Source organism: Saccostrea echinata, unplaced genomic scaffold, assembly GCF_033153115.1.
Source record: "Saccostrea echinata isolate AGI-Se365-2 ecotype Australia unplaced genomic scaffold, CSIRO_AGI_Sech_v1 ptg000030l, whole genome shotgun sequence".
Lineage (NCBI taxonomy): Eukaryota > Metazoa > Mollusca > Bivalvia > Ostreida > Ostreidae > Saccostrea > Saccostrea echinata.
Window position 1 is genome coordinate 10,715,009 of NW_026889779.1, and position 27,995 is coordinate 10,743,003.

The following is a 27,995-nucleotide window of genomic DNA, read 5'->3' on the forward strand; positions in this document are numbered from 1 at the left end:
TGTATGAGGTGTATATGTAAGTGAAACCTTACAAATTCACCGTTCAATACAAGTGACAAAGGCGACTAGGGTACCTTCCGAGTAGACTCCATCATTTTGAAAAGCACCTTGATGCATAATATTTTTGTCTAAAGGAACAAAAATGAGGGTTGTTCTCTAAAAGCATGAAGGAAAATAGGAAGAAGTTGGAGTTAAAACTGAAATCTTAGTTCAAGTTGCAATAGTAACCAAGATAGTGCCGCCATCCCCCACCCCCATATCACAGCTAATGGATTTATTTGGGTGTTTACAAGAAATTTAAGAAGAGGTTATTTCAAAGTTTTGAAAATTAATCTAGTGACAGTTTTGCGAAAATTTCTTTTTTTCAATTTTTTTTACGAGGATTATCACTTCGATCTGTATAAGTGCACAAAAATCTCCAAATGATAGATATTGATTTTAATGATATTTTTTATCACTTAATCGGACATCCCACTTGAAATCCGTTTGATTTAAACAAATATCGACAAAGAAGGACTATATAGACCCCTGGATCCATCAACACCACAAGAAATTCGGACCATGGAGTATATGATTGTCTTGACACTTTTAGCTAGCCTGTTGTCGAAATGCGAGCCACACGGGTACATGTTCGAGCCTGCGCAGCGGTCCAGCATTTGGAGATTTGACAAGACAGCGCCTCATAATTTTAACGACATGTCACTTTACTGTGGTGGATATAAGGTAAGAAAACTATATTTTCAATTTTAAAAAGTGTGTTGAAGGCCGATGAGCGTCAAAGTCAGGTGGGTATAACTTATAACCTTGTAACTTGCACCAGTTAAAATAAAGTTGGAAATTTATTTATTTTGTTTACCAACTGAAGTGTCGAAAATACTGTAAATTACACAATTGAAAAAAAAACACGTTATAAAGGTGTCAAATTATAATTATTTATTTTTCTGCCAGGAAAGTAATGCCTCTATTTAAATTAATGCATCACGTGACACCGTCGCTACTTTTAGATTGATAAACAAAAATGGCATCAAGAAAACGAGGTAGACCGTTTGGTATACAAGTAACTTTTGACATGGATGACAAACGTCTAAGACTTAAAGATACTTATCTTTTAAAGCAACCAGTATTCACTATTTGCCCTGTAATGGCAGATATTAAAGGGTTTTATCATGTATCTAATTTTTTTTTTCAAAATGAAACACTATTATATTCTTGAATCATATAATTATCGTTTAATTATGAAATAACTTTGAAAACAGTCATAATTAGGCGATAAAACACCCGTAATATAGAGTTATCGAAGTATATTTACATTTGCAAATGTTTTCCCTTATATAACACTATTGAAAGCAACACGTATCTATATCCGTATAAACACAGGTTCCTCGCGTCATAAACGTTCGACGTAATTTCTCAGTGACGTCATAAAGGGTCGACGCGCAAACAATGGATCAAATACGTGCCGTTGAGTTTGAAAAATAAAACATTTCACGCGTTAATGATTATAATCATGAAAATATAAAATATGAATAAGTCATAAATGTAAATATAAGTAATAATGTATCATTTTTAAACATCTATCGGATATAAATACGGGTTGGTACGAGATCAAATTTACCATAAAGACCTTCGGGCTTTATGGAATTTGATCTCGTGACCAACCCGTATTTATATCCCGATAGATGTTTAAAAATGATACCTTATTTCTTAATAAAATCTCCACTAATTAGATATATAGGGGTCACGTGGTACTGAAACGTCATAGGTGTCAATGGTCAATTAGAACTCGTTTGTTTGTTTGTTTGTTTGTTTGCTTATTGTTTAACTTATCGGAAGAAAAATGTATCAAATAGATTTTGACGTTAAATAATACACACTACACAGTAAGGTCGGTGGAAAGGATGTGTTCACTATTTGAAAAGAATTGACCTAAAGGAGAGAACAATTTCCCGGAAAAAGTCACTTTTGAAAATCAATGTTCATTAGTTGTTAACTAACGTATATATGCGTAAATTTTTCACATTTGTATTTTGAACCTAAAATTTATTATTTACAACTTAAAAATTTACTTCTAAAGTTGGCCAAAACAGCATTTTGTTTTTTAAAGCACATATTTTTTGCATGAATTTTGGCCTAGAAGTCCTTCAGGGCAGGCCTGCCCCTAAATAAAATTATGATATTTTGATAGGTTGTGATGAAAGAAATAATTTCAGACAGGAATTATTTAGGGGCACCCCTGCCTTAGGGTCGAAATCCCCCCCCCCCAAAAAAAATAAGGAAACCTGTTTTTAAAAACCTAGTTCGCATTTATACACAATAAATTGTCAAATCCAGAATAGCTAGATCGGTAAAACAGCTGGTTATTATACACCGAAGGTACTATTTGAGTCTTGGTTCGAATCCACCTGGTGGCACACTTTTATATACTTTTAAATTCTTGTCTTTTTATAGACTTTATTTTTTTTTAATAGGGTCTTGTGTATTTTCTTTCAATCATCTATCTTTTATGTCTGCTCATTGTTGATATAAAAGACACTAAAGGGAAAAGAAATAGTAAAATCCACTGTACATAACTAAAACACAGTCAAGCAGAACTATACCTCAGTATAGCACATTTCTTCGAGGACAAGAATTATTCACTCTGTGTTACTCGATACAGATATTTTCGCCTGCAATGAGCATGAGCTGCGATGGATTTCTATTGTATATAAATATTCCTTAGAATTTAATCAATTTAGTGTATTACATTGCTCTTATTCCGTCTGTACTACTAGTTCTTCTCTGCGTTATTGCGCTGGAAAGTATACGTACTTTAAAAATATATTTAGAATACAAACATGCACCGAGTCAATAAATTTCAGATCTAAAGTTTTCAAACAGTATAGGATAATGTAGTATCTACACTCCCTTGGATTTAATTTTTTATAATTTGTATACATTAATGGTATGTTTTATCATATCAACTGAGATGTGTTGTAAAATAAACACACATCAAGAAAAAATAAGAATATAGACATTACCATTATTTACAATGAAAAGTAAGAGGCAAATAACATTTTGAGATAACAAACTCAAAATGTGTTGACAGTTTAGTCATGCTTCAAAAATGTTTGAAGGTTTCGCCAATCTCTATACATACTGTAATGAAATGAAAACGATTTACAACATGTGTGTAGCCTAAATTCATTGACCGTAACGAAATCGACGAGCTTTTTGTATAGATTAAAACCAATCCCGGTCCTATAGGTCCAAACTCCATTTACAAAGAAGTGATCCTTTTGACATCGACGATATTCTTTTAGTTATAGACGGTCTACCTTTTATGTATGTACGTCTAACAGAGAGAAATAATCAAGAAAATATGCCAACAATAGGAGAGGACACCGAAGATGAAGCCGTGGATAACTCGGGACTTCCGACTAAATAGAACGAATAACTAAAGTTGGACTTCCTAAATATTTATAGATATGATAATTTTAAATTCAACTTCTTCATTATTTTAATAAACTGTACATAAATATTCTATCTGTTCCAGTGAACATTCATAGTCGTAGTCAAAATGCAATGTACCTCGTCGTGTATGATTTCCCGCGGACATGCATGTCGATATACTGTTTACGCACTTCCTTCATCGATATTCATGAAAAAACTTAATTCTTTATTGCAGATCTTGCTGAATTGTTTTGTAATTACAACGACTTATTTAGTTAAACTTTGTGGAAAAAGTATTATTTTTTCATTACACATCATTTTTCTCAAATCATTTAATCATTTTGTTTCACATGAAAAATCGGCGTTTATATAGCATGTATATCTTTAAGATGCATAATTCAATGAAATTATCGCATTTAATTAGAATATTTTAGACTTACACGATGTTCCAGCATGAGTTACTTTTATAATAAGGAATACAAAACTCTGTTTTATAATACACTCTAAATTGTTTTATTTTTAAAAGCAAGTAAATTGGATTGTGGATTGAGTGAATTCTATGACATGATAAAACTGACAATCAATATGGAACACCTGAAAAATCTGAGATAGAAATAATCTGATAACTTTTTGATATATTTTATTCCTAATAGGTACAATGGGAGGACAATGAGGGTAAATGTGGGGTATGTGGAGACCCTTATAATGGAGAACGCAAAAACGAGGCAGGTGGAATATACGCTAAAGGTGTGATTGTCCAAAAATACACAAGTGGACAAGTGATCAGGGTAAACAACTCTAATTCATATAAAAAGGGAGAGAAAATATAATTTAAAAATCCTTTGAATAAATTGTATGTCCTGCTATGTCATAGTCTCCTAAAATACACATAAATACGGTTAGGGATAAATATTCTATCATTAATTTAATAGGTGGTCTCTCACTAAAGAAGTGATATCTGTATAGTTAAACAACTTTATGTTTGACTAAGCTATATTATTTGGAGAAAAGCAGGAAAAAGCAACTTTAAAATTCAATATAATTTTTTGAAAAATTTTAGAAATTTTATAAAGTTTTGTTACTGTTAAGTTTCTTGGAACATTTCAAAAGTCTATTTTTATATTTCACACGCTTATAATTACCTTCTTGGATTTCCATTGAAAGAAATATTGAAAAATAAAAATTGTAAAAATAGCCTTGTAAAACACACAGTGAACCAAAATGTCCTCAATACCTAACACTGAATTCGAAAGCAACGGAAGTGAAGAATTCTAACTATGTAAAGTGTAGGGCGTCCCGAAATGAAATTGCACGGAAAGTCGAGAGAGAACAAGTTTGGAGCAGTTTCCGACATCTCTCACTGGTTCCCTGCATGCCTTATATGGCAAGTGCAAATCGACAGACGATTCAATCATTTTTTAAATTAGATCTCACCCGACTCCTGTAGGAAAAAGACAATTTCAAACATTTTATTTTTATTATCATATTTAAAACACCCTCCCTAAACAGAGCCCTTATGGCTGAGCCATGTGCTCCGCATTTTTTAATAATTCCAAAGACACATGTATATATAATGTTTACAGGTGGGAGTTAGAGTGACCGCATTTCATTTGGGCTACTTTCAATTCAAAATTTGTCCCCACAACAACCCAACCGTCCCCGTCTCTCAGGAGTGCCTTGATCAGCAAAAATTAAAACTCGCGGGAACGAACGAATATCGTTTTTACCCTACCAAGGATGGGGATTACTACCTCCAACTTCAGCTTCCGGCAAACATGACGTGCTCGCAGTGTGTGCTGCAGTGGAACTACACTAATTGTATTTAATATTAATATTGATGATGATGAAGATAATTTATGACATATAAACATGATAGACAGTATAATCTGGTCAAAGACCATAAAGTGAGGTCTAACTTGAGATAAATTTTTAAATACCATTTAGTATCTCTTTTATATTACGTGATTAGGGAACACACCCGACACATATAAACAAGAAACCTTTATCAATTGTGCTGACGTCGCTATTTCCAACGACTCATCAACCTCTAATGTCTCTACCTCTCCAACGTGGCCAACTACAGCCCCGAAGAGCGATTGCCAAAATGGTTACATAAAAATGTGTCATGGAGAGCCTGCTGAGGACACGGGTTTTCAGCGACATTGCAACGAGAACTGTAGAGAGCCTAATATTAACGAAGAAGCATGCACAGCATATATATGCAAATGTGCATGTCAGAAGATTGACTGTAAGGCAACTGGTCCATATGAGGGAATGATTGATCAGGATGCCTGGTGTCTCAGAGAGTGCACTCTTAACAGTGATCTCTGCAAAAATGTAGAGAGCTGCAAATGTACAAAATTATAATACACTGACTTACCAAATATAAGATACGTACATCTTTGATGATTGATTAAAAATTGAAAATCTAGAACGTGTTTAGTGAGAATCGTTGGCCAATACTTGAATTTAATTTGGGACAAGATAGACAGCAAAATATATGACAAACATATATTATTCAGGTAAAGTTTGGCGTCACAATCTCCAAGATATGCATGAAATATGGAGATAATGAACAGTATTCAAAGTCCATTTAGACAGTACAAATCGGGAGCAGAGCAAACACGGGCCCCAAAAAGTATCAGAGGGGGATCAGGTGCCATGGAGGAGTGAGTATCCCCTGCCGACGGGTCGCACCCGCCGTGTGCTCCTAGTCGTGATCGGGAAAACGGAAAAATCCAATCCTTAGACAATTCAGTATGTAAATAGTGGCCTAACAACTGGTATGAAAAAGGTCAGTTAGCATTTGACTTAATGATAGATTGTACATGTATTTGCTCACAAGGTCATTATATCGACCATAAAACTTGCAAAATGATGACTTAAAAAGAGACTGTTGATATCTTGTTTCATCAACTTGTTTGTCAATAACTTGCCTCGTTTAACACAAATTGAAAACCAAACAATTTGAAAATGAAAAAATTGCAAAACTCAGAAAGGTGAATCACTGTGACCAGCTTTTGGATCAACATACCTTGAGGTCAAAAGATGAATCATAAAAGACCGCGTTATTAGCAAAATATATAAATTGTATAACAAAATATCATTTTATGTCACAGGTGCTTGTGGACAGGACCTCCCTCCCCGAATATACACCTTGGGTCCAATGATATTTTTATTCGTCCTTTTCCATAAATCAATCTTCTAGTACACATTTACAATGTATTCCATATGAAAAATTAAAAAAAAAATAGCGTAGAATCAACGTTTTATTAAAAAATCATACCCGTGGTATTATAAAATAGAGAAGGTAAGTCACTTCCATTTGTTAACACTGGACCCCTTTTGGATATCGGGCCTAAAATATCATATACCTACTACATGTCACCATAATGTGTCATTATAATCTTGTTTCGGTAGATATTTTTGTCTTTAATCGTGCTATTTAATTACCAAGGCATTCCACAATAATCCGAGTATTTATCGTCAAACGTGAAAAATGCCACCAGATTTCGAAATGTCATAGTAAAAATTACAGAAGTGATGCAAAAACGACACCTATAGCACCCAAGGTGTATATTCGGGGAGGGGGTCCTGTCCCAAGCACCTGTGATTTTAAGTTAGTTTTTAGTGACTTTTAGTTCAAAGTAAAAAAAAAATGAATGAATGAAAAATCGTCCATACTCAGATTTAAATGGACTCATAAAAAGAGTTTGTGAAAAATATTTTTATACAATACAAACTAAAATTATACAATACAAATGGAAAATTTTACAATGCAAACGAAAAAGATCGAATATTGCTTTAATAGTTTTATTGTTGAGCAAAGGAGCCTTGTGGCTCATAGGCACACAGAATATATATATATATATATATATATATATATATATATATATATATATATATATATATATATATATATATATATATATATATATATATATATATATGTGTGTGTGTGTGTGTGAGGGTGTGTGTGTGTGTGTGTGAGGGTGTGTGTGTGTGTTAGGGATGTCAACGAGTACCCGGTTAACCGGGTACTCGATCGAACGTCCGAGTATCGAATACTAAAAATGGTACTCGGTTACTCGGATGTGTATTTTTTTCTTATTTCAAAGTACATATTTTTATCAAATTCTTATCAAAAGATAACTTAAATATGCATAAGGGTAATTAGCGTGTCGTTATCTACACATGTAAACACCCGTTATCGCCTATGGCTGTGTATATACAGTAATTAGTGACCGATCACCTGGTACACAGCTGTTCTCACCTATTGTGGGCCTTAATTTTTTGGATGGCTTGAATGATTGTTTTTCAGTGAACATCGTTTAATATGGTCTTTTATCTTCAAATTATTTTTACATTATTTAGTTAATATACGGCAGCGAAATCGGACGTACATAGAAATGCCGCTATCCACTTCAAAATAAGTAGATTCAAAAAGTTTCCATAGTGTAGACTAGCGATCCAAACAACTTCCGTTTCAGTCTAATCATCACAGATTCTCCTCCTTTTGCATTGATGAAATAGATCCTAAACAAGAACTGTAAACCATTTGTAACTTTTGATATATTAATTGCGTCATTTGTGTTTATTTAATAAATAAATTTCCGTTGGACTCCATGTTTATATTCATTCATAAAACGTGATTAAAACAGCTTTGGGGTTTTACAAATTAACTATAAAAATTAACAGACTTGTATTTATATTTGTACCGAGTACCCGGGTACTCGATCGGAATATATATATATATATATATATATATATATATATATATATATATATATATATATATATATATATGTATGTATATATATATATGTATATATATATATATATATATATATATATATATATATATATATATATATATATATATATATATATATATATATATATAGGCAAATGGCAGAGGATTCAAAAAGAACAACAATATATAAATATATGGATATAAGGAGTTTGTAACAACAAAGATAGAAACTAAATAATTGAAATTTGAAACATCATTAATGATATTTAACAAATTAATGTTTCCCTTTGTTTTGTAGCTTTCAATAAATATTGGCAAAGTTTCTGAATAGTTAATTATAAAATTATATTCACTAAAAAGTTGAATGAGTTTGAAAAAGGAAGGGTTTTTTTTTATGATAATAAGGCTTAATATATATTTTTTAAGTAAATCAGAAAATGTCGGGCATATCAAAACAAAGTAAAATTCGTCTTCTACTTCGTTCATCTTACAAATAAACATTTGCGTTCATTTCGGGTAAGTTTTATACCTTCCATTTTCAATATTCAAAGAATGTGCAGAAATTCGATATTTACATCACACAGACTTTTCTTTGAATGTCAATATCTTTATAAATCAAATGTGTCAATTATTTCTTTATACAAAATACATTTTGACGAGCTTTCAAAAGCACTATAACAACTTTGTATAAATACGTCAGTAAGACGCTGTTCTACAAGAAAATTGTTTAACATTACCAACTTCTTGTTGTTCCCCAAAACTTCCAAGACCTAAACAATGTAGTTCATTTCTAACTGCACTTAACCAGTTTGTACAATGTTCCTATTGTTCTTCATACTCACATTACAGTTGTTTATAACATGTCTGCAGAATGCAACGTTTGACTTGCCATATAAATTCAAAGTATACAAAATAATTAAAAACATGATGATAAAATAAAATCCAAATTATACAGTTATGTACAAAGGAAATTAAATATACTCCGCTGCCAGTTCAGAAACTTCTCGAGTAATCTTAATGCAGATTTGTTTAATCATAATTCAGTTGGTTCACCAGAATGCTTAAATTGTGGGGGTTTTTTTTGAAGATTCTGTTCGTTTTTTCTTTCAATGACCATGTTATGATCTTGCCAGAAACTCTTTGATTACATATATGATTGTTCATGACATATCAAGAAATGTTAATATTTTATTATCTGGTTATGATTGTTCATCTCTTAGAGAAAATATGTTATTCTCTGACCAAGTTCATAATTTAAAAAAACACTACAAGATTTTAGAATGTGAAAATGTAATAAATATTAATGTGCAGCATGTAGACTGAAAGTACATATAGATATAGTTCTGAGCATCCCCCCTTTTTTCATTTATTTTATTTTATTTTATTGTTCATCCCCATTCTTTCCTCTATTTTGTACTCTGTAACCTATTTAAAAATTAGTTTAAAATACATGTCTGTAAAACTTCAAATATATACCATTGTTAAAGTTACTCGATCTCTAATGGAGAGAACTAATATAGGCCACTTTTGCCTGCTGTTCAATCCATGTTCATTGTATATACTTCTATGTATATCATGACTAAAATAATTCTTAAACATAAAAAATTTGCATTTACTGCCACCTAGCTGCAATAATGTAGCCCTCTCCGATTTTTTTATCTTATATTTTCTGGAGTCCCCCCCCCCCCAAAAAAAAAGGGAGAGGGCTACATTATTGCAGCTAAGAGTTTTCATATTATGACTATTATCCATAATTTTATACAATTTTCCACATTCTGCTTTTTATGTAAAAGAAAAAAAAAAGAAACAAGATGTGTTTGTGAAACACTGATGCCCCCGTATGGCAGCTTATGGCGAAGGTTAAAGTTTCTTCAAATGCAAGTCAAAATCCAGGCCAAAAGATAAAAAAATGTTGATACCCACAGAAAGGTCTTGTCTCGAGGAATACACCTGTGAAATTTGAAAGACCTAGATACAACTGTTCAAAAGTTATGGCAAAGGTTAAAGTTTTTTAAATAAAAGTCAAACGTCAAGGTCAAGGTCAAAGTGGTTGGTATCTAAAGGAAGATCTTGTCACAAGGATTACATATGTGAAGTATGAAAGCCCTAGCACCAACCATTCAAAAGTTATGGCCAAGGTTAAAGTTTTTCAAAAGTAGGTCAAACTCCTAGGTCAAGGTGAAAGGGTCAAAGTGGTTGGTATCCAAAGGAAGGTCTTGTCACAAGGATTACATATGTGAAGTATGAAAGCCCTAGCATAAACCATTCAAAAGTTATGGCCAAGGTTAAAGTTTTTCAAAAGTAGGTCAAACTCCTAGGTCAAGGTCAAAAGGTCAAAGTTGTGGTTGGTATCCAAAGGAAGGTCTTGTCGCACGGATTACATATGTGAAGTATGAAAGCCCTAGCTCCAACCATACAAAAGTTATGGCCAAGGTTAAAGTTTTTCAAAAGTAGGTCAAACTCCTAGGTCAAGGTCAAAGGGTCAAAGTGGTTGATATCCAGAGGAAGGTCTTGTCACAAGGAATACACATGTGAAGTTTGAAACCCTAAGCACCAACTGTTCAGAAGTTATGGCCAAGGTTAAAGTTTTTCAAAAGTAGGTCAAACTCCAAGGTCAAAGGTCAAAGTTGTTGGTATCCAAAGGAAGGCCTTGTCACAAAGAATACACATGTGAAGTTTGAAACCCCAAGCACCAACTGTTCAGAAGTTATGGCCAAGGTTAAAGTCTCATAAAATTTTGCAAAAGTGGGTCAAACTCCAAGGTCAAGGTCAAAAGGTCAAATATGATGGTACCCAAAGAAAGGTCTTGTCACAAGGAATACACATGTGAAATATGAAAGTCATAGCTCCAACCAATTAAAAGTTATGGGCAAGGTTAAAGTTGACAACAGACAAACAGACAAACAGACAAACAAACGGACAAACAGACAAACAGATAAACAGACAAACAGACAGACAGGACAAAAACAATATACCCCCGGGATCTTTCGATCCGGGGGCATAAAAAAGAATACACTTTATGTTTTGCACGATCTCAATTTATTGTATTAAGATTAATATTAGCAGTATGTATCAATAAAATCGTGCACCAGATATATACTCTACTGTGTAGCGCATGAGTGTACATATGTAATAACGTGAATTTGTAACCACAAGAAGCTTCCCATGTTGTGAGTATGGAGGGAACTGCCCCCTCCCTCGACTTTTTTCCCGAAAAATCTTTTGGTTCTGCTGTGTGCAATAATAAAATGCCCATATAAGGTAATTGTCATTGTAGTAGATATAATAATTTTTTTAACGGCCTATTGGGCGACCTTTGAAAAACAATCTCTACTGTGCTCCAACCTTTGCCTTAAACTACATGTACCACAAAATAGAAGATTAAGTAGCACATTAATATGTACTCCTACCCTTTCCTTAGATTTTTAAATTCAACTCATGAAAATCTATCAGAAATGTCTGGAAACACATTTGTTTTACATGGTAAATGTTTTTTAAAGACATACGCAACGTAGTTTGAAGTTTATTGTCTTTGTCCCTGGAGTTGAAGAGTTCCGATACTCAAAGGAACTGTGTGCTACATTTCAATGTCTATATATGGTGTTGTACACTTCTTCTAAAAACAAGTTTGGATAAACAAAACATCTAGAATATATGTTTAGTAATTTTTGTATATTTTTCTTTGACTTATACGAGAAATTTCATTAATTGATATCTTTTTAAAACCCCTGGTAATGCATGCTGATTTTTTGTCTAAGAACATCTGATGGCACTATAATCTTAAATTAAGAATAACTTGAAAAATTATCAGTAGGTAAGGTACGTTGCGTATGTCCTTAAAGAAAAAGACTAAAGCAATTTTCTGTTTCAGACCCATAGCAACGGTGTCAAAAAGGGGGGGGGGGCAAATTCCCCAAAATAATCTGACAAGCAAGAGAAAAAAAAACTAAATTTCTCTCCAAACCATGAAATTTCACAGTGCTTGTCCTTACAACAGCAAAAGGGGGGGCAGCATCTAAAAGAAAATTCACTATAGTAAAATACTATACTCAGAAAAAGTGGGGGCATCCTCCCCCAGCGTTCTACGGGCCTGTGTTTATTGTCTATTTTATTTACCCCATAATCTTTGAATGGGTCAACCAAGACTATGTTCTTAAATTAAATCACAATAAAATTAGAAGTGGTGTTATTTGCATTATCGCACTTTGTTCAAATTAGACACTTCAGGAACCTTTAAATATTTTTTTTCTTTCTAGTATAACAATATATTTATTAGATTTTTGAATCAAATCTTGGAGTATAAACCACCTCATGACATTTTATAACTGGATAATTAAAAGTAAAAACAATCTTGAGTCGATAATTTTAGAATAATTGAAACTTAATATAAATTTCTTTTTCATCTAATATTTTTAAACGTTTATACTTCTTTCTGCATCTGAAGCGTTAGCGCTTCATGATAAATATGCAGGCGTGTAGCGTTGTAGTTCATGTACCTCATGAATTCTCAAAAATTAAATTTATATCTTATATTTACATTATATTTCTATTGACTTACCACATATCTCCGTCATTCAACTATCATTTTTGAAAAAAAAAGGTTGCACTATTATTTTTTTTTCTTTACCTCAATCACATCACAATGGAAATACATGTATTCTTAATCATCCCACGGTAGTTCATGAGAACATTAACTTCTAATAATTTTCAAAGAATCTTAAGGAAAATGTTTGGAAATATATATATATAAAATTTGTGTTACTAAAAATCGCAAGTTTTGAAAGTTGCGCATTATTTCAAAAGAGAAATGTGATAAAAGTTAACAGATATACCCAAAAAGAAATTCATGATACGCTCATTAAAATTCTGTATTTAAAATGCTCCGTCGCCATGGTGACTAGTGATGACCACTGTCTAAATTTTTAGAAAACCTGCCATGAATAGTCCAAATATAGGTCAGTGATCAAATGAGGGCAAAGGTCACTTAAAATGCTATTATGCCAGTGCATTTGCGATCATAATCAAAGTCCAATTCTTGCTGTGTTTTTCGAATATATTAGGTATTTCTAATATGAATCACCCTATATCACAACCAGGAATTGGTAATCTCTCAGATTCCAAGATTTATAAAATTGTTGCCGTGGTTACCAATAACAGTTATCTTGGGTACCAAATACATATAATTATATATGTGGAAAACACCCCAAAATACTAGTCTACTATATAATTGCCGTGCAACAAGGGTAATATACATTTGCAATTGAAAGTAAATTTCGGGAAACAGCTAAGTATAATTTGTATGTATTATTTAATGTATATATTATCAATACTTATTTAGATAAGAGAGAATAAATAAGCTAAACCGTTTTACAGTCCATTTTGTGATTAATACTTATTTCTAACATGATATATTAGGAAAAACATGTATACCGGTTATTCATTTAATTATTTACTAACGACACACTACAACACTGATCCACTGATATTAATACAACACTATCATAACATCAGCCATTCCGCTCCAAATTTAAATTTTCATTAAGATTAGTATCATATTTATGATGCACGAATGATGATAATGTAGTGGCTATATAAACCATTGGATCCAATACCATCGTCAAAAATCTCCAAAATGGAGTACCTGATTGTCCTGATCTATTTAGCTAGCCTGTTGGCGGTTGGTGAGCCACACGGGTACATGATTGAACCTCCCATGCGATCCTCCATGTGGCGAGTGTACCCTGGGTTTCCCCCTAATTACAACGACATGGAACTCTTCTGTGGAGGTGTTACGGTAAGTCTTGACCAGTGCCGTTTTATTCGACGAGACCGTCCGGTGAATACCATAAAGATGACGACTTTTCCCTATTGATACCCTGTTTCGATCTATTTACTTAAACGCATTGTTTTAAGAACTTGGAGGAAAAGTTATAAATGTAACTCAAATGCACTTAAAAACACATACTCTCTTATAAAATATATATGTATAAACACAATATAAATAAATGTAAAACGTGAAACATGTAAATGTGGTTCGCAAAACTAAGTATCTAATGTAACTACAAGCTATAAATTTAGCCGTAATGATGAAATGTGTTTATTTTCATTGTAAAATTATCTTGTATAACTAATGTTTGTACTATAAAATAAAAGAGAGCATATAATTTGAAACCAGAAAATGTAATTATAGGGACAGTGAGTGGTTACCCTTTGTTTAAGAATGTAGATTGCGATGACAGTGTTAAGAAACAATCAAGAAGGAAAAACCCAGCTTGATTTCTTGACCATTAATCGTTTTGGGTAAAACTTGGGCTTTCATACTAATGTGGTTTATTGGTTATATTGAAAATGAGAGAGAGAGAGAGAGAGAGAGAGAGAGAGAGAGAGAGAGAGAATGAGAGAGGGAGATAGAGAGAGAGAGATGTGAATCTTCACAACCCCAACCTTATTAATTAATTCTAACTTGGTACCTTATTTTTCAACAATCATAAATCTCATAAACTTAATTGGGTTGAACTGATGCAACTCTCTCTCTCTCTCTTTTAATCACAGAGAATATTAAAGCAAGCTCTTTAGCAAGGTAATTTTTTATGTGAGTCAATTGTTAATTTTACAATCACGCCCCCCTGTGTGGGCAAATATATTTATTAAAAATAGCATTATTGCAGAGTAATGATAATGTATAATTTTAAACAACAAAGTTATCAAATGGTTATAAAAATAAATATTAAAGCGACACGATTTCAATGACCATGTAAGTGCAAAACAATTTTACGGATCGTCAACTTTATATAGAAAAGAATTACGATTGTAACATTCTGGTGATATGGGCAGATTTTTTTATTGTTTTGTTCTATTTTAATGCAAGTGACTATAGGAATTGTTGGTATCATTATAAACCATATTCGGACACACAAGTGTTCCTTTTTAGCACAGACAGAGTCAATAAAATTGTCAACATTGCTCCCCCCCAATAATTTTGCAGATATATAGTATACTGTGGAAAACCCTGAATAATAACTTCTGACTATTTTTTATCTTATTTTTTTTCCCTTGGTTTGCTTGTCAAGGAGTTTTTGCTTGGTAGTGCCCCCCAAATGTTTGGTTGTGCCCCCCCAAACTGAAATTGCTTCCTACGGACTGAGACTATTTTATTTTTTAAAGCAGACTAGTATACATCCGTTGAACATTTTAAAATGCTTGATGAAGGCATATAAATTAAAATTTGTAAAAGTCGATTATTTATTTTATCATTCATTTATTTCATATTTCCTCTAAAATTGATCGAAACACATTACGCAACAAAAACTCATTAAACTTAATCATTTACATGTATTTACATCTATTTTATTATTTATTTCTAAAATCAATAAAAATTTCATAAACTAAAGGTGCGTAAATCTTGCATAAAAAAATAACAATTTTTTTAGAGGACAATAGATTAAATGCATGTCGGCTGCATGATATGGCAAAACTAGGACAAAAAGCAAAGAAAGGTTACAATAAAAGTTCATGGGAGAAAAATCTTGAGAAAATCCTTATTTGGAAGTAAATACTATATATACGTCTTTCCTTTGTTTCTTGCTTTTATAGAAATAGATAACAAATTTTCATCTGAAAAAAAAAAAGCTGAATACAGGTATTGTTCTCTTAAGTAAGCCGTAATTTTCTCAATTCGAATTTAGTACAGTTTCGCCGAAAATAATAAAATCTAGTAATTTCTATGAATCAGCCGCAAGCATTAATTTTTCAGATAGGAAATAAACAGATACTGATCTGTAATTATAATTTGACGTGTATACGATGGTATCGGAGCTAATAATTAAAAAATCGCCGTAGAGTACGAGATTGTCCATATATACAGCGTAAAATTCCCCGCCTCCAGACATACCACATGTTAATTTTCTCGCACTTGTACCCTAAATTTAGAAATTTTATTGCTACCATCAAGATTTCTACGATTTTGTGCGCAAAAAATCCCACAAATATTTGTCTTGAAATAGGTCTATAATAAAATCTTTAAATGGCTGCATTTTCTGAGCCTTCTTCGGCACTTTTAAAAGAAATAATTAGCTCTTATAACAATCTCAATAATAGACCGCATTAAAAATAAAGAAAATTTTAAAGAGTAATGAAAAAGTCAACGGAAAAGTTAGAGATAAAAAAAAATTGATGTCAGTAACACACATGTTAAAAACTACATGTTTAAAAAGTTAAACAGCTACAAACGCTAAATCAGGTTTACCTGCATTTGTATTGTGCAAACATTGCGTCAATGTACGTGTGATGAATTTGTGTGAGAAAATTGATTCATTAATTAAATAAAAAAAGAGAAAAAAACTTTAAATATCAAGTGGCAAAAGAATGAAAATATAATTATACATTGACATCTGTGTGATTTAAGATAACATGAAAATATTCATATTTTTAAATTGTAATTTTCAGCTGTAGACTGTGTAGTGCACACTGAATTAGATTTGCTAACTTTATTTAATAGTCGTTGTCTATATTACTTAATATCTCCTAAACTATAGTTAAGAGTCATATTTCATTCAATTTTGACATCGTATTTTCTGGTCTTTTGTATGTTTAGAAACAATGGGATGAAATGGATGGGAAATGTGGAACATGTGGCGATGCTTACGACGCAGAAGTTCGCGAAAATGAAGCTGGTGGAATGTACGCTACAGGCGCCATTGGTCGAAACTACACACGTGGACAAGTAATCAAGGTACATTACTCCATACTTTAGGACAGTATTATGGAAAAAGTGCTAAAGTTTTATTGATTGGATAAAACAGTCGTCCAATAGACCAATTTGTTTCTTGTGTTTTTATTTCTTTATTTCTTTAATTATATACATGTATTTATTTATTCATTTGAATTATTTTGTCAAAAAAGTTGAAAATTCAAGTTAATGAATGAACTTTCAAGGAAATGTCTAGAATACTTAAATAGTACATTGAATTTTTAAGATACTAATCATTGAGTTTTTCAGCTGTGTTGAAAATGTTATTTAAGAAGAAAAAAGATAAGACAAAAACAATAAAAATAATTAGAAAACATCAATAAAACAAAACAAAACTTAATTCTAAAAAAAGATACCCCACCCTCAAAAATAAATGGAAACATTGATCCATCGTAAAAAGAAGCCTACGGCTATTGGAATAAGGGAGTCGTACATATACTAATAGATCATTGTGTGAATGGTTCAGGACTGTGTCACATCGCTAAAGAAAGCAAGAAAGTTTATTCCTAAAGATACTTATTTTCCTAGATGAAAAAAAAAAAAAGATTTATTAGATTTCACTGAATGTTCATCTGTATTGTACAGGTTGGAATTCAATTAACAGCATCTCACTTAGGCAACTTTCAATTCAAAATCTGTCCTCACAACAACCCAGCCGTGCCAGTTTCTCAAGCATGTCTTGATCAGCATAAACTGAATTTAGCGGGAACGGACGAACATCACTTCTACCCGAAGGAGACCGGATTTTACGAAATAGAACTTCAACTTCCAGAAGACATGGTTTGTTCGCAGTGTATCCTTCAATGGCACTACAAGGCTGGTAAGAAAACTTACAACGCTTAATATCTGAAGGATCATACAGATAATCTAGAGCTACCTAGTAGTGATATTGGACTATTGTTACAAATTACTGTACTGTTAACTGTCTAGTTATCACTGAATGTCTTTTACAATAGATTTTTTTTTTTGGGGGGGGGGGGGGAGACACTTCATCATACATGTGTTTTTGTATAAAACAGCATCAGCTATATAAAATACGTACAAAAAAGTATGAAATTATAAAAAGTTTTTCATAACAGTATACAGTTATATCATTTCCTCGTCAAATTGATAAAGTGCTACTATTATGATATGGACTTTAAAAAAAAAAACCGTATCACAAGCAGGATATTATTAAAGCAAAAAGAAAAAAGAAACGTTTCTGAAGAGTTTATTTTAGAAATAAAGTTAATTATTAATGTCACGGTATACATGTACATTGCAATATTTGTATCATGAATAGGTAACACATGGGGTTGTACAGAGGACGGAGATTGTTGTCTTGGCTGTGCCTCTAAACAAGAAACATTTATAAACTGTGCTGATGTTACCATATTCGACAATGACGGGACGGTTCCTTCCACATCAGCACCAACCACTGCAAAACCGACTACTAGTGCCCCTGTAACCAACGCTCCAACTACTTCAGCCCCAACTAATGCTCCAACTACACAATCTCCAACGTCCCCTGCCCCAACCCATGCCCCTACAACACAATCTCCAACGTCTCCTGCCCCAACTCATGCCCCTACAACAACTCTGCCAACACACGTGACATCTGCGGACTCTGTGTTGATGGACTGCCCGCCTGATTATACTTTGATGTGTGACGGCGTGGGACAATTGGCGGGTGACCTAACTCAGCAGCGCTATTGTAACGATCACTGCCGACTGAGGTCTTCCTCGTGTACCCCACAGTTCTGTACATGTACATGTCAGAAAATATCCTGCAAGTCGATTGGTCCATTCGAGGGTTCGACGATCCATGACGACTGGTGTCAAATGATGTGTACACAAAACTTCAGCCGCTGTCCTGAACTTAGCGGCGAGTGTGAATGTACCGAGGACGCATAATACTGTTATTATATTGATTCAGGATTGCTTTCAATTAAATTCTATAAATTCATGTTTTTGGACTTTGACTTATCATTATTTGTACTTTCAAAATTAATCTCAAGGCAGCAATGCGCTGAAATTTTGTCCATCTAATGAACAATATATATATATATATATATATATATATATATATATATATATATATATATATATATATATATAATTATATATATATATATATATATATATATATATATATATATATATATATAGTATTCTAGAGAGGTGTGACAAGACTAAAACTACAAGCTGGTATACATAATCCGATGTGATGGTTTTAAAATATTGAGTCTCTAGACTCGGACCTTATTGGGATATTATAATTGAAACTCTCTCTCCCTCTGTTCGAAAACTTTTTTTTTGTTATTTTGGGTTCCTTTATGAACCAAGCTAAATGTTGCTGAACACTGGTATGACACAAAAAAGTCAAGTATTATCAGTAAGAGTATAAAATGGATGTTTAATTGAAATAAGATAAAAATAATAAATAAAAATCACAAAATTATTGAATTCACACAAATAACACAGTCACAGCTCCTCACAAAACCACCAGTTCATAAATAGTGATATAAGCACCAACACATATGTTGATATTAACATTGACTAATGCACACGGAAGTCGATAGGGCTTTGATTTTTAGGAGGTAATTGTAAGCCTGGGAAAGGAGGATTCATTTTTTGTGGAACTTGCGGCGCCTCTCCTGCGATTGCGAAGCCAGGCGAAAGAAAAGCCGGCTTTTTCGGCTCGAGGTTCCTTTGTTGTTGTTGTTGTTGTTGTTGAAGTTGTTGTGAGTTCCATGATTGCCGGTTTTGTGAGTTCCAGGTTTGCTGCTGCTGCTGTTGTGAAAGTGCCCAGTTCTGTGGTTCTCCCCATTTTTTCGCCTCTTGAACTGGCTCTCCCCATTTTTTCGCCTCTTGCACAGGATTCCAGCTCATTCGCTCCGGACTACTTTGTACACGGTCTTGATAAACGACTTGCTGAGGCGCTTTTGGCGAATTCAAAACAGCAAAGCTTTGACCAGGAGAGTTGGCTGTAGGTTGTCCTTGCATACTAGACAGAGATCCTAGGGAATGTACCTGATAGCTTGGAGCAATTCGAGCGACTCGCTCATCAAACCGTCCAAACTGAATATCGCTTGGAAGTTGCATCCTTGAAGCACGAGCTGGAGGACGATAGGGTTGGACGACTTCAGCTCGTTTTGGTTGTGGATTTGGCGTAACTGTGTATAGATCTTTCTTCATGTAGTTTGGTTTAAAAGCATCAAGGAGATTTTTGATTGTGTTTCTTTTGAACGAATCACTGAAAGAATAAGTTGGATTTACTTTACTTTGAGAAATGAGTGACTTTCCAATGCTTTGGGCCGAGTTGTCAAATTTTGGACGTTGTACATTGTACGTCGCTTTCCTTGGAGACGTTTTTTCGGGTTGTTTTTTCGTTGACGGTCTTTGCGTAGTTTTAATTGTTGGTCTTACTGTTGTTCTTACTGTTGTGGTAGGGGTTCTAGTTGTCTTTGTTTGTTTTCGAGTTGTGGTTGTGGGAGACGGCGTTGTTGTCTTTGTTGTCGTTGTAACTGTTTTAATTTCAGGTTCGGTATTTCGAGTAGTTGGCGCGATTGTCGTCTTTGGTTTTTCTGATTTCTTTGCCTTTGGTGAGTAAGCTGTTCTAAAAAGTGGTAAAAGTCCCCGATTAGACCTTGTTTTTGTTGTCGTCTGCATAGTCGTTGGTGCATCTGTAGTTGTGATCGTTGTAGGAGTTGTTGAAGATGACATCTCAGTTGAAGGGCTTGTGCTAGACGGACTTCTCTCGATGGCTGTTGTTTCCAGTGGAGTTGTTTCTAAAACTGTCGTTTCTGAGGCAGTCGTTTCAGTTGCACTCGATGTTGATGTAGATTTAGGTGTTTTCGAGGCAGTTGTTTCCGTGATGGTTGTTTTTGCGGAAGTGGTTTTATTTACAGTTGTTTTGGAGGATTCCATTGTAGTTGGTTTGTTAGTTTTTGTGTCCAATTCTTTCGTTTCAGTCAAGAATTTCCTTTGAATACCTCTAGAACCAAAGTCATACGGCACCTTACCAAAAATGATATCATCGAGTGTAATAACTTCTGATTTCGTCAATTGATTAATTTTCCTGGAATCTGTCGGGCTTTTTAAAATTTTGTTAATTGTAGGTTCATTTGACTCTTTTAAAGTCATCCTCTGTGCCTTTCGAAAAGCAGACGGAGTTACGCCTAGGTCAATAGGAGGATCTGGTTGAACAGTCACAGTTGTCGGTGATATTGTGCTTTCTATTATTGGATTTGAGGAATAGCTCAGCACAGGTGGCACAGGCGGTATTGGTACTTTCTTTGCGATGGGTAATTTCTGTTTTATGGGTAAATTCTTTGTTTTTGATTCTGATTCTTTAATTGTTTTGTTTTTAAGACTCTTTGAGTCCTGTTTTGTAAAAGAGTCCACATTCCTGAAAGCTGATGTCTCTAATAACTCCTCGGGAACACTTGGAATTGTTTCTGTATTCATTACAGTTTCAGTCTTTGGTTTAAACGAAGCTTCAAAATTTCCAACAGCAAGATATTTTTTTGAAGGATTGTTTTTAGGCGAACACGTACATTCACACTTCATGTTAGATTTTGGAACCAATGCGAAAACACACGAAATTATTACCGCCAACAGAATTAAATTAGACGTCAGATGTTCCATATTGTCTCTCAACAAGTAGTTCCCTTCTACAGAAAAAAAAATTATACAAATTATACCATTTGCATAAAAAAAAAACTATTTGCCACTCTTTGACAGGAAAACAAATGAGATATAAGAATGATAGACGATGTCATTTTTGTGTGTAATCTCGAAGTAATTACGTCTAAATGAAATTTGGGTTTCTCATAAATAAGAAAACAACATACGATAGGACTTTAAACCCTTTTTTTTTTTATTTCATAACTTAATATGTTGATAGAAAATTTGTTGGCATTAGAATAGTAAAAATGTATTTAATCACATTGCATATATATCCATAATTAAATATTCTTCCACGACTTTCAGTTAAAGTAACTCCATCACTAACAAATGATCTTTGGCAGAAATGCTCTTGATATCAGTTTCAAGAGGAGAGAAGCAAAAACTTCAGGAGAAATAAAAAAGGTAATTATCCTAATAAATCGCTTTATGAAAATAAATTTTAAAAAAATACAAACAAATCAACGGTTCTTGAGATTTTTCCCCCAAGAGTAAGAAAATACCTGAGTTGATTAGAGATGTGTTTTTAAGTGATCTGAAATAAACCCTTACCTGTCTCGTTAGAATCCGTCTGTTCTCTTCCGATCTTAACTGTAAATGGCACTAAGTCTCATTTGTACAATTTGAAATTCATAGAGAGGCCAAACGGGGCATAGAAAGACCCGTCATCCTGTCAGAAACGAAATTAATGATGCGCAATGTCACGAGAGAAAAAAAAAATTAATAAAATATGCTTATATTATGGAATATTTGATTGTTGACCTGGTCAGATAATCTTAATCTTAATTATCTATTTACTTTAGGTGATTTTTTTTTAAACTTTTTTCTTGATCCCCGTATGTGTTTGTCTATAGTATATAAAAGTCACGAGACTGCTGATCAGATGAATGTTATTTAACATTTATTTAAAAATGCGGGGTTTGATTTGATTTTCGTCATCTTTTTGGTGAAGCAAATGAAACCAGCTTGTTTTTCATACGACTTTTGTCACAAAACCACAAAGCACTTATAAAATCGAGAGAGAAAAATTAAATTTGAAATTACGCCTTTTTAATATAACTTCAGATTAATCCAAGTACAGCGTGCTACAACTTGTCTTCTGAAAGATGTCTTTTGATCAGGGATAATTACACGATGATAAATTGTTATGTTTGCAAGGTTAAAAAGTTTGTGCATATACTGAATTAACATTAATAGACAATTTCTTGTTTTAAAAATCAAATGAATGAATGACGTATTGAAAGAATAGTCTGAGGTTTCGAACAAAATTTGGAAAAATTCTTCATAGTCATTAATTCCATGCATTCTTTCCTACCGTTTAGTGAGTTTAGAAATGATTAAAATCTAGTACTGCATGTTACCATGTTGATCTGAAAAAGCATATCTTCTGAATTCTATTTTCTGATTATAGAGACTTTCAGTATTTATTCAAATAAGTAAAATTTAACGATCATATAACGCATAAAATTCTGTAGAAGGCATTATCGTGATAAGCATCGCCAATTTCATTGCATTTCATATAATTTTTTTCAGGGTAATGATGAAATTTATTTTGTACATTTGTGTAAAACTTTTATGTCCTTCTTTATGTTTAAATTTTTCATTATTATAGTTTTAGAAGAAAAAAAAAAGAATTAAAAATAAAATAAAAATCAAAAAAAAAAAAAATATACAGAAATACGAAAATAGAACAACAATTTAAATAGATTAATTTCATTGGATGAAACAGGATTTTTTTTTCATTGTCATTTTCATGTTTCTGGTATTTTATTAAAAGATCCCCATTACTTACCTTAATAAATGTAAAATTATGGTCAATGTTATTGTGATGTATTAATTTATACAAATAATATTCTTTCTAAAATGTTTAGTTTTATTTAGTGTGTATTTTACTGCATTAACATACATTTTATCGCATTAGTCCGAATATACTAACTTTTTTAATTGAATCTAGAATCACAGCCATGACATTAGTGAATCTAAATTCGAACATTAAGGATAAACATCAAATAATTGACCTTTTCTGAAAATTAATCGATATAAATTAATGCAACAGGATATCGTTATAACGCTGCACGAACACAATTATACAAATATATTATTCATTTCTTGAAAAAGTGCAACAAAAGTTTGTATAATAAATCGCAACACGACGACTGAAATGAAAACGAAATGCCGCAAAGGACAGAAATTGAATAGCGTAAATTTCAACTGCATTTTTTCGCGGCGCTATTCCTCAAACTAAGGTATATATCTAATGGGGCAAAGTATAAAATCAATTATCTACGTACATTAATGGTCGCATTTTTTAACATTTTCAGATTTGATTGATATTGCCCTTAATCACCTCTAAGCATTTTCACCTCATGTGTTGCCTTGCAATGCAGAGTGTGAATGTTTATGCAAACTTTGGGGACTTCTCGATAATCACCGCAAAATGAGTAATATTTGACAAGTCATTGCCACTAAATTGGCACGATTTTTGAGACTTCAAAAGCTTGAGTCTATACCTGACTTTTCGATTTACTTATTTTTCGTCAATCGATAAAAACCGACTTCGTTAATTAATGTTTCACATTTTGGGATAACATTGCCTGGTATTAAAAAACGGAAGTTTTCAAACCTTTCATGTATATGACTACTTTCGCTAATTAGAATTGACTTCATTAATAAACAATAGCGTCATTAAAAATTTGTAGAAAGAATGGCTTGGTTTAATTGATCATTCGTGGTCTTGTTATCTTATAACTCCAAAACCGCAACACAATTACATGTATACAGAATACTGTACGAGTAACAAGAATAAATTGTGTAGAACCTAAAATTGGTTATTTTTAATTTTACATGAACAAGTAACCATTAAGCGCTGCAAATGACATCTAGCATGTATTTAGAGTGATGACAAATTTCATATGAATACATAATTTAAGGAGTTGTTATATACGTGCATAAAATATAGGTGGATAAGTTTGTTAGAAGGCAACTAAAAGTGATAAAATTGGATACTCTCCCAGATGTTTATGGGCCTGCAGGCAAAAAAAAAAGTTATTGAAAACACCTATTACAACGACAATAACGATAAATTGTGAAATGAGAAATTAAAAAAATATATTTACTTCCGTCAAAAAATATGATAATTTATGAGATGAATATCCATCCATCGCTCATTTCAGTTTATATATAAATTATTGCCCTGAGTTTATAGTGTTCTTTATATTTGCTAATGATACTTTTAAATTTTTTATTGGTTACGCAAAGCATCTGTTTAAAATGAACCTTTCGTATTATGTAAAATTAGAAGTTTACAGGCGGGGGAGGAGGATTAATTACTAAGGGTCGTATATCTCTATCTAATGGTTTACTTCGTAATATATGAGATGAAAATTATTCTGCATTGTGATATTTTTGTACAGATTGATTTTCAACCCTGCCACTAAAAAAAGCTCGCCTGATTGTGGTGATCCGTTATAAATAAATATATATTCTACAGCACATTACTTCTCAGAAAAATGTGTTTTTAGCTATCGAGTCTTTTTTCGAGACCTCCCTTTATACATCATAAATTAGTGAACTTAAAAATTCTGACATTCGTCTTAAAGTGCACACTACTAGTAAAAAAAAAAAATTGCAAAATCTGAGAATGTAAGGCAAAGGTAATAGGAATACATTTTGTGATCTCTAGAATTTTATTTATTTATTTATTTATTTATTTTTTTTTTTTTTTTTGATAATTCAGCATTGTAATGCTTGTTACATCTGAGTGTAAGAGTTGTGAATCTATTCCGTAAATCTATATTCAAAAGATGCTTGCAAAAATTGTTTGTTACTGTTAAATCTGGTCCCTCAAATCTTTTCTTCTCAACCCCTGGATCTCAGAAACCCGAGGACAACTTGACTTTAACGTCATCCACGTTGCAAACGTGTTTGCAAGACCAAAACAAGTAAATGCATAAATTCCCTTTATTCTCAAGGTGATTAATGAACTTTTTTCCTAATTACATTTATATAAACCTGGCTTTTGCAGATTTGTGGTTAAATTAAGACCCAGAATTTCTTAAGGAATCCTTACACAGTTCTTTTTATAAACTTGGAAACGAATAAATTTATACAATTTAGTTTTTCAGTTTGCTGTGATATTTTGTGACCTTGAAGAATTTACTTTGTAGGAAAAACAGTAAAAAGATCAGACAAATGGAGGAAATTATAAAAACTAAATGATAACAAATATGAACAGAAAAGCCTTTATCATTTCTTTTTATTTATTAATATCTATACAATCGAGTAGCACACTTTTGAGTTCAGGGTGGTGAGGTACATCTATTCAATCCAAAGATTCCAAGCGCAGTGCTAAGGTGGCGGTTGCTGCGGTTTGATATGGTGATTCCGCTTATGACAAAGTCTGGCAGTTAAAATGAAGCCGGCAAGACCGAGAATAATATCACATACAGAAATCAACAGTATGATTACCTGAAGAGGCAAAGCGATTTCCCCAGAATCCCGACGAGTATATGTTTCCGTGAAAATAAATAAGGCGTTACAACACGAAGTAACCTTAAAGATTGCTAGTATCCACAGTCGGTAAACTGTCTTTAATTCATTTCTACAACAACACATATTAATAAACGTTATAGAGACGATGAAAGAAACACAGACTGCTATCCATACAAAGAAGAGTAGTGTTCGCGCATCAGAAGAGAACTGGATAATTCCGGTTTTCCAAATTAATGCCAACTCCAGTGAGTCAAAACTGTAACCAATCCATATACGGACAACTAGAAACATACCCGGACAACATAGTGCTGGACGTTCTTTCAAGAACTTTTGACTGAAACATGTAAGAATAGCCCCACAAGCAAAAATTGTTAAGTCAGTGGGCTTCTCAAAAAATTCTTTCAGCATGTTGAGAGTGGTGTTTTCTCGATGTCACCCATTTGTCCGTCAATGGCCGCTGCAGCTAACAATTGTGATAATTTGAGGAGAATTTGCAGAAATGACGTCTATTATATCTGACAAAGTGGGAATGAAAGGTGCAAATGGTTAACGGGGACATTTTGATGATAATAGCTCGTGCGAAGAGTAAAGTTTGACTTCGTAATTTGAAACTTACTCCAACGCCATCTGCTAAGAGGGTGCGTTTGGACACAGAGAGAGAGAGAGAGAGAGAGAGAGAGAGAGAGAGAGAGAGAGAGAGAGAGTGAGAGAGAATGAGATAAAAAAAGAAAATGTATATGAAATATACAGAAAATATGGTGTGTTTCAAGAGGATAAAAGCAATAATTTAGGTAATTTTTAACACTACAAGAAGCAGAAGTCCGATACGTTTGAAATTTCTTGAGACACATTTTAATTGCAAATTATAGACTTCACCAGAAGAGATGTTTACAGATAAAGATTTCATAAGTTATTATCTTGATTTACCGTATTTGTGGTGACATATATTGCTATGACTTTGGTCAATTTCATGTAATGGCGCAGATTAAAACGTATATAAAGTTAAGTCATTGCTTACGTATTATTTAAATGTTTCTCGGATTCAAACAATCAGTCCTATCAAATGTAAATTCTTTACATCCAAACAACGTGACCAAAGTGAAACCGCAGACCTATTTTCCTTGTAAAAGCTATTCAACATAACTGTTGGAAACCACAAGAAGTTATAAACAGATAATTGGTCCAACATCTGAATTTATTGCTTGCCGCTATGGATCATAATGAAGCCAAACATCGCTTCCTCAGACTCGTATTGTACACCTATCAAAAAAATCAATCGCGGTTTACCAATATAACGTTAAAAAAGCGATTCGTTGTTCTTATTGAAAAACAATTAAAAAAAGAATATTTACTAGTATTTGTTATACATATACAATCTATTTCCTATGCATCACACCCCATTTAATACCAGGAAACATTATTATACATTGGTTTTATAGTTTCCAAATCATTGCAATCGTTGAAATGTTTACCTCAAAAGTTAAGTATGTGTAAATTAATCATCATTTTCAAAATCTGCTTAATTTGAGCAAAGACATATATAACTAATTTTTCATTAAATCATACATGGAGTATGTTTCTGACTTGACCGAATTTGTATAGATGTTCCAACTGATTCGTTGGAACATCTGTACAAATTCGGTAACTTGCGTTTGGTCTTGTAAATGCGTTTTGTCGACCCCTCGAATCAAACTGTTTGCCAGTTTGGTTCTTGGGTCCGAAAAAATGCATGCTGCCCTCGAACCCAGTCAATAAATGTATACTATTACCCGCTGAATAATGAAGCCACGTCCTCTAGCGTAGCAACAATTAAAATTATTATATGATTGAATAATTCCATCACTCTGATTGGCTGAGATCCAACAATGCTAGAAAAATACTACGTTATATTCACCTGCACATGAT

General features: G+C 32.9%; 3 protein-coding genes across 4 annotated transcripts; 2 read left to right on the forward strand and 1 right to left on the reverse strand.

Annotated features, from left to right (window-relative positions):
- Positions 1-561: 561 nt before the first annotated feature.
- Positions 562-5,796, forward strand: LOC133196797 (uncharacterized). Its single transcript, XM_061332655.1, has 4 exons — positions 562-723; positions 4,083-4,217; positions 5,013-5,247; positions 5,399-5,796. Exons 1-4 carry the CDS (start codon positions 562-564, stop codon positions 5,794-5,796), a joined length of 930 nt encoding a protein of 309 aa, XP_061188639.1.
- Positions 5,797-13,814: 8,018 nt separating this feature from the next.
- Positions 13,815-18,831, forward strand: LOC133196799 (uncharacterized). Its single transcript, XM_061332656.1, has 4 exons — positions 13,815-13,976; positions 16,776-16,913; positions 17,517-17,751; positions 18,214-18,831. The coding sequence occupies exons 1-4, from the start codon at positions 13,815-13,817 to the stop codon at positions 18,822-18,824; spliced, it is 1,146 nt and encodes a 381-aa protein (XP_061188640.1). The 3' UTR covers positions 18,825-18,831.
- A 475-nt stretch (positions 18,832-19,306) lies between these two features.
- LOC133197287 (uncharacterized) lies at positions 19,307-22,209 on the reverse strand. Of its 2 annotated transcripts, none has more exons than XM_061333246.1 (2): positions 22,152-22,209; positions 19,307-21,586 (listed from the first exon to the last, which is right to left on the reverse strand). In XM_061333246.1, exon 2 carries the CDS (start codon positions 21,558-21,560, stop codon positions 19,470-19,472), a length of 2,091 nt encoding a protein of 696 aa, XP_061189230.1. In that variant the 5' UTR covers positions 21,561-21,586; positions 22,152-22,209; the 3' UTR covers positions 19,307-19,469. The 2 variants fall into 2 exon arrangements, with proteins under 2 accessions (XP_061189230.1, XP_061189231.1); XM_061333247.1 differs by having other exon boundaries at positions 22,146-22,166.
- Positions 22,210-27,995: the final 5,786 nt, after the last annotated feature.

Bases quoted from the DNA above. Each gene is read 5' to 3' on its own strand.
- LOC133197287 (XM_061333246.1), bottom strand. From the start codon at position 21,560: ATGGAACATCTGACGTCTAATTTAATTCTGTTGGCGGTAATAATTTCG.
- LOC133196799 (XM_061332656.1), top strand. From the start codon at position 13,815: ATGGAGTACCTGATTGTCCTGATCTATTTAGCTAGCCTGTTGGCGGTT. The intron at 13,977-16,775 runs GTAAGTCTTGAC...TTGTATGTTTAG, and splicing joins TCTTCTGTGGAGGTGTTACG to AAACAATGGGATGAAATGGA. The intron at 17,752-18,213 runs GTAAGAAAACTT...TATCATGAATAG, and splicing joins TCAATGGCACTACAAGGCTG to GTAACACATGGGGTTGTACA.
- LOC133196797 (XM_061332655.1), top strand. From the start codon at position 562: ATGGAGTATATGATTGTCTTGACACTTTTAGCTAGCCTGTTGTCGAAA. The intron at 4,218-5,012 runs GTAAACAACTCT...TAATGTTTACAG, and splicing joins CAAGTGGACAAGTGATCAGG to GTGGGAGTTAGAGTGACCGC. The intron at 5,248-5,398 runs GTATTTAATATT...TTACGTGATTAG, and splicing joins GCAGTGGAACTACACTAATT to GGAACACACCCGACACATAT.